Source organism: Chanodichthys erythropterus, chromosome 6, assembly GCF_024489055.1.
Source record: "Chanodichthys erythropterus isolate Z2021 chromosome 6, ASM2448905v1, whole genome shotgun sequence".
Lineage (NCBI taxonomy): Eukaryota > Metazoa > Chordata > Actinopteri > Cypriniformes > Xenocyprididae > Chanodichthys > Chanodichthys erythropterus.
Genome location: NC_090226.1, coordinates 13,487,983 through 13,495,361, shown reverse-complemented (window position 1 = coordinate 13,495,361; position 7,379 = coordinate 13,487,983). Strand labels below are relative to the sequence as shown.

The 7,379-nt window shown below is 33.9% G+C and overlaps 1 protein-coding gene across 1 annotated transcript in view; it reads left to right on the top strand.

Moving 5' to 3' along the window:
* Positions 1 to 5,857: 5,857 nt before the first annotated feature.
* Positions 5,858 to 7,379, top strand: part of syt6b (synaptotagmin VIb) — a 42,010-nt gene continuing 40,488 nt past the window's right edge. Inside the window, exon 1 of the mRNA XM_067387300.1 lies at positions 5,858 to 6,017. Within this exon, the coding sequence (XP_067243401.1) occupies positions 5,858 to 6,017 (160 nt within the window). The remainder of the gene's footprint in view (positions 6,018 to 7,379) is intronic.

Genomic DNA, 7,379 nt, shown 5'->3' with positions numbered 1-7,379 from the left:
TCTATTCAGACGTGAATTCAGTTTTAAATGACCAAAAACACATTAAGTCATTAAAACCCCAGCAGTTTATTTACTTTTCGCTGTTGACTCTCTTGTTGCTTTGCTAACGTCATATCCGCCCTTCTCTGATTGGTTTACTCCGCTTCCTGTTTGCTCGGATTTGCTCCGCCCTAGAAATCAAATTGATTCAATGGCGATTTTCCAGGCAAGCTACAGGATGCCTTCCATCAAGAATATTAGCAAGAATAAATGAATCCTGATTCTCAGTGCAGAATCATATCATTACATAGCCCAGTACATTAGAGAAATTATTATTAGAGTTTAATGAATTTATGTACATTATTTGAAGCAGAACATCAATTCATAGATTCAAAGAAGTATGTATAACCTTCTGTACTATTGTCAGATATATTCTTTAATAAGAGTTCTATTTAACATTTGAACTCTTTGTTGGTAGAATCTCTAAATACTTAAGATTTGATGGTTCAACTGAGAAAAAAAAAAAAGTGTCATATCTCCAGCTGTGCATTTCAGAGGTGATTTTCTGAGCATCTCATACAGGATGGGATAGCTGAAATGAGTTCTCTGGAGACCGGCTGTTTTTCTTCATGGTCTCTATGTGTCTCTAGATGCTCTTGGTAGAGACTCACAGGTTGCAGCTGAGGCCCCTCACTGTTTGCATATGAAATATTCATCTGTGTTCTAGGCCTCCACGGAAGGAGCCGATAAGCCTGTTCCAAGCAGATGCTCCCTATTAAAGAATATGAGCAGAACAAGCATTCTATTTTTTTTCCCCCTTAAAGTTTTCACACTCTGCCTGTGATTGTTTGACTGTGTTATTGCTTTTCCTCATTTCCGTGTTTGATTCAGTTAAGTTTGGAGGAGGAAATAGGCAAATGAGATAATTGTGGAGCCATGAATCACATCACACCCTCAAAAATAAAGGTTCTTAAATAGTTATTTTCAAATAACTCTCATCCTATCAAAAAATATTTTTGACTGCATGGAGACTAACAGCAACAGTAGCTGGTTTTCTAAGTAGAAAAACAAAAGTTGTCACCAAAAAAGACATTCGGTTTAACTAAAATTTCTGTTTTACCGAATGACACTTTTGGTTATACTGAAAGATATTTTCAAACAATGCTAACAGACTGATATCTAGCTAGCTAGCTAGCTAGCAAAAGGACAATGAAACATTTTATATTTAGCACAAGTTTTTAAAATATTACAATATTTTATAACGGTTGTACCAAATGACCTGTTTCAGGACATGGGTATGAGCAAGTGAAAACATGAATTTTTCAAATAGTTAAAAGAGAGTTAGTTACTTTGCTTCATGACCATGTGGTCCTTTGCAGGTGTCTGAATGATGTCACATCCTGTCACATGACTTGATCCAAAATGGTCCCTTTTATATTGGTTATATTGAAATGACATCAATGAAATTGATTATGTGTAGAAGTTGTTCTACACAACATTTTTCCAGATATTCTTTCTCAGAACAAAGCAACGACTTCTACACATAATTTTAATACCATTTTGCACTATGATGATATACAGTACAGTCCAAAAGTTTGGAACCACTAAGAGTTTTAATGCTTTTAAAAGAAGTTTCGTCTGCTCACCAAGGCTACATTTATTTAATTAAAAATACAGTAAAAAACAGTAATATTGTGAGATATTATTACAATTTAAAAATAAATGTGTACTATTTAAATATATTTGACAAAGTAATTTATTCCTGTGATGCAAAGCTGAATTTTTAGCATCGTTACTCCAGTCTTCAGTGTCACATGATCCTTCAGAAATCATTCTAATATGCTGATTTGCTGCTCAATAAACATTTATGATTATTTTCAATGTTGAAAACAGTTGTGTACTTTTTTTTCAGGATTCCTTGATGAATAGAAAGTTCAAAAGAACAGCATTTATCTGAAATACAAAGCTTCTGTAGCATTATACACTACCGTTCAAAAGTTTGGGGTCAGTAAGAATTTTTATTTTTATTTTTTTGAAAAGAAATTAAAGAAGTTAACACTTTTATTCAGCAAGGATGCATTAAGTCAATCAAAAGTGGCAGTAAAGACATTAATAATGTTACAAAAGATTAGATTTCAGATAAACACTGTTCTTTTGAACTTTCTATTCATCAAATAATCCTGAAAAAAAAATATTGTACACAAAGCAGCAGATCAGCATATTAGAATGATTTCTGAAGGATCATGTGACACTGAAGACTGGAGTAATGATGCTGAAAATTCAGCTTTGCCATCACAGGAATAAACTACTTTGTGAAATATATTCAAATAGAAAACAGTTATTTTAAATTGTAATAATATTTCACAATATTACTGTTTTTTACTGTATTTTTAATTAAATAAATGTAGCCTTGGTGAGCAGACGAAACTTCTTTTAAAAACATTAAAAATTTTAGTGGTTCCAAACTTTTGGACTGTACTGTATGATGTTATAAAATCATGCCAGAATAAAGAATATATACATTTATTACATTTTAAGATATTTTAATTACAAACGAAATGGCTGCCTTTGGACGGTTAAACTGAATGACCTTTTGACACTTCAATATCTTTAAAATACCTTTATATATAGGAAAATATAATTAAAACCTTTTGGATTCAATAAAAGAGATCTAGTTGTACTACCTTACATTGGATGTCATATCTTTGTTTATTATTATTATTATTAAGGCCTTTGGACAAAAAATGACCCATCACGTCATTGACCCATATACAAATTAATTACCAGATAATATTTTACATATACTGTAGATTGCTTTTCACAGTATTGGGTCTTTATACAAGAAAATATGTTGCTGTCTTTACAATTTAGGGGGTTCCATTTAATGTTTAAATGTTTATATTTGGAGGTTCATAGCATAAAAATTTTTGAAAACCACTGCTATATGGAATCTTTATTTTTAAGAGTATAGACCAAGAAAAATCATTTGATGATGAGAATTTTCAATCCATTTCCAGGATTTTAATCTACATAAAAAGCTGAGTCACAATTCAAACTTTTCTCTCTCATTTTCCATTTCTCTTTATTTTGAAAAATCATAGTCACAGTGCCAAATGTACATTAAAAAATGATTTTTGATGCTGTTCACTTTATTTAAACAATTTATTTTGATTCAACACCATTGTATCAGGTTTCTGGTTTAAATGTGTTTGCTTCATGTTAAATTGACTTGAAACGATTACTCTTTGACTTTACTTGATGTTTTCATATTGAAATAGCATGTTTCAATCAAGTAACACAATTAGGAGTTAATCAAACAGGATTTTTACTTCCTATCATGCTTTGCAAAGGGGCTGAACTGGGAGAGTAAATGTTGAAATAAAGTGTTATTTTAAGCATTTTTTACAAAATGAGAAAATGGAGAGACTTTTTAATGTTTACTGTTCTATTATGTTGGTATTTAAAAGTTTCTGTTATGATAATAGTTTTAGGGTTACCATTGTGATGAAGTGTTGAGCTTGTGCTTGGGTTGAAGACCTGCTAACAAGCATTCATATCACTTTAATAATAAAGTAATCAATAGTGCTCTGGGTAGCATTTACCCAAAGCATCGCAAGCCTAAGTTGATTGTTGCTCTGTTGGTGGCAATGGTTCTATGATCAATTTAGTCTTATAATGCTTTTGGGAAACGCAGCCCTGGATGAAACCAGTATCACTTCTAGACCACCAACACAGAACATCTCATCATGAATTTTATGTAAATTACAGGACTAAACAAGAAGCATTTATTGTAGAATTATTTGAATAATTCAATTTAATCTAAAACAAATCTAATTAAAAGAACAAGATAGATATTTGATTAGACTAACCCAATACAAACATTTTGATTCAGTTAGTTGCAAAGAAGTTACATTGACATATTAAAATCATGTTTAATCAGAATCTACATATTTTGTTCATATAAAATATTCAAAACAGTCCAAGTTTACTTGATTTGATTAGATGCATAATGGGCGCTACGTTTAAATCACATTCATTCAACAAATTATTTTTTTTATAAAATACATTTTTCTATAAAATACCTATTAATTTGTACCTCTCAATAAATACATGAGGGAACATTTAATCTAAAAGCTATTGTACTTGCACAAGAACACTGTGAGATCAGGTCATATTTCATGGAGACACAATATGGTTTGGCCTTTATAGTTTCTTGAACAGTACTCATCCTCGGTGACAACCTATAGAGATTTTCAATTGAATGCACAGACTTTGAATGAGAGAAGCAAACCCTCTTTTATGTATTCTCAATTCAGCACTCTCTTACACAAATGCTTCAGGTTCCTTATGCGCAAAGAAAAGCTTTGTAGATGGAAACATAAAAGTTTTAGGCAGAGCAGCAGTGAGGCCACGTCCTTGCTACACTCTTCTTTCTACTCTCTCTGTAAATTTTTAATAAAGCCAGATTTTTACTACACATCTTGTCTTCTCTAAGAACTGAGATAGACTACAGTTTTGAAGTGCAGCTGAATGTTACATCCACAAACTATCCATTAGGAATTCAAGAATCAATCCCCAGAATAAAAGCTCCTATGTCTTGAATGACCAGTGAAGGTCAACATAATATATTGTTCAATAGTTTTTTTTTGTTTGTTTGTTTTTAAGATATTAATACTATATATTTCAAATGCAGCGTTGGTGAGCATATGAGATAAATTACTGACTTTTGAACAGTAATATAATATAATATAATTGTTGTATAATTACTATTTCTGCATTGTCTATACGTAGATATGTCTAGTCAGTAAACAAGAGAAAATTATTGATTATATGATAAATCATAAACGAGAGGAATATTATATTTTTTTTTTTTTGGTTACACCAATAATACACACACACATGCACTCTATGATATAGAAAAATATAAATGTAAAAATGCTCTCATTACGTAATTTAACAGACAATGATTATGTAAAAATTTTTAGCCACTGGGATACAAGACTTACTCATTAAATATATAAATAATATAAATTAAATAATATAATAAATAATATAAATTAAAAGTGCATTAAATATGGAATATATAAGTTAAATATTAAATGTGTAAAAAGGATGTGTGACTTAATTGCCAACATTTATGCTGTTCTATCCACTGACAAGAGTCAGCTCCAATATACAGATATATATCTACCTGAAACAGAAATGCACTACTGACCATGATATTATATTAATAGAGTAAGAAAAGGAGAGATTAACACATTTTGTGATATTGATAGAGTGCATGGGCCCAAGAAATGGGATTTTGCTTACCATTACTCAACAAAAAAATGCCTCATCAGATGATCAATAGCTACTGGAAAACATTCAGATCCCACAACAAGGTTGTAACATCAAGGAAAACCTTCACAAGAACATGAGAGGAGAATGCAGAATACTCCATCAAACTAAATAATAGAATCTTTGAACACTGGGGAATGTAGTCTATAACAAAAAGCCTCTAGCAAATTCAGGGTCAATAAATGGAGAGGAGCGGTGGAAGGGAGGAGGAGCTCTCCTTTTCCCTATCCGATGTAAGAATGACAAGAGAAGGGAGGAACAAGGAGAGGGGAGTGGACAAAAGCTGGCTTAGGGACAAAAATCTCCAAAACCTGAACAGTAGCTTAGAGGAAGATCTAGACATAATGTGAAGCAGCACTTTGGTTCCCTGAGCACCCGGGGTTACTACTGCTTCATTAAGCCCCCTTTCCCACACAACCATTCGCCCATATGTGAACATCCAAGAGTAGCAGAGAGTAGCTATTTTTGAAGTGCAACGATCACTGTTTGTCTCCATTCTAGATGCTAAAAGGACAAAACAGTTGGGATTTGGGCTCACAGAATGAGTGCTATCGCCACTGAGGACCAGGATATGTTCTGTGAGAAGGCAGTGGCCCTTATCGTTGACCTCTGCCTGGATGACAGCCCTCTGCTAGACTCGGAAACCTGTCAGGATTTCCTTGTGCTTCTGACCAACGGAAACCCCAACATCTCCAGCGCAGGTAAGTTTCCTGCAGTGTTTGATGGGAAGCGTGTTTGTTGGGGGTGACGTTGGTGGGGGACGTGCTTATGTTTATCTGCGTATATGCACGAGTATGAGGTAGGACTTCAAAGGATCATGACCTTTTAGATATGCCCACTTTCTGCCCGTTTAAAACTGAGCTAACAGACTTTTTGAAAGTAAGTTCTGTATAAATAATGAATTGCCATTAGTTACCTGGCACTTTTTTATTTGCCTAATGAGCCTGCTTGTGTTTGATGTTGTTCTCCAATAAATTAAGGATGCTAGTCATTGGCAATTTAGATCATTTGTAACTGTGGCACCTCCTTTTTTTCCTGTCTAATGACAAGTGCACAATTAAGCTTCAGTTGGAGAAATTTCATTGATGTGCTTCATAGGAAGATGGATGCAAGTGTCTTACAAGCACCGCTCCAGACTACAGGTTCACGGCAGTCACACAAGGTAAAATTGACATGAAATTGAATTTTGGACACAAGATCGAAGAAGCAGTGATATCTCTGAGTTGGCAGGTGAAAGGAATGTCTAAAGCAATACAAATTATGATGAATTCCACATCTGGCGAACTGCCATGGAGGAAGACACAGAATCTAATTGTCACTCTGAGTTTCTGTCACGGGAGAAATCAAATAAACCACCGCAGGCCCTGACCTGCATCATGTCCCCGACCACAAGGATAGTGAATGCCACTGTGTGTTATCCACAAATAAACATGAATCACTGATGCCACAGAAAGCTCTAATGTCAGCTCTTCTGACATTGCTGAACTACTTCTGAAGTCACTTTAAATGTGTGTGTGTGTGTATATATATATAAGGAATAATTGACAATGGGCCGTTGTCCGTTGAATTCTTATAAAATAATTTTTTTTTTTTTTAAGAATTCAATGGCCTGGAGTCAATTATTCCACTTATACTACGGTTACCGCATCTCAAGACACTGTTCCAATGTTGTATTTCAAGACATTTGTCAGGTTTTTGTCCTTAAAACTCTCTTGTGTGTGGGACTAATTTCTTACGTATCTCATCCCAAGCCTCCGTTGCTAATTCCAAAATTTCAGAACTATTAAGGGAGGCTTGAGCCTTGATAGCAGAATAATACAGTTGATACAGTTATTAACGCAGTTGAGAGAGAGAGAATAAGCAAATGTGTATTTGCCTACCTGAGTCTGTGCGTCTCTCTTGGCAGCAGTGTCTCTATTAACAGCGAAACTATAAGTTTATCTACCTCAAGAACCGCACAGTTATTACCTCGCTGGTGAGAAATGTCATGTAGCTTTTAAGTTGCTAAACTATTTTACTGATTAATTCATCAGAGCAGCGCTGAAAAAAACGTTTCTGTGCGA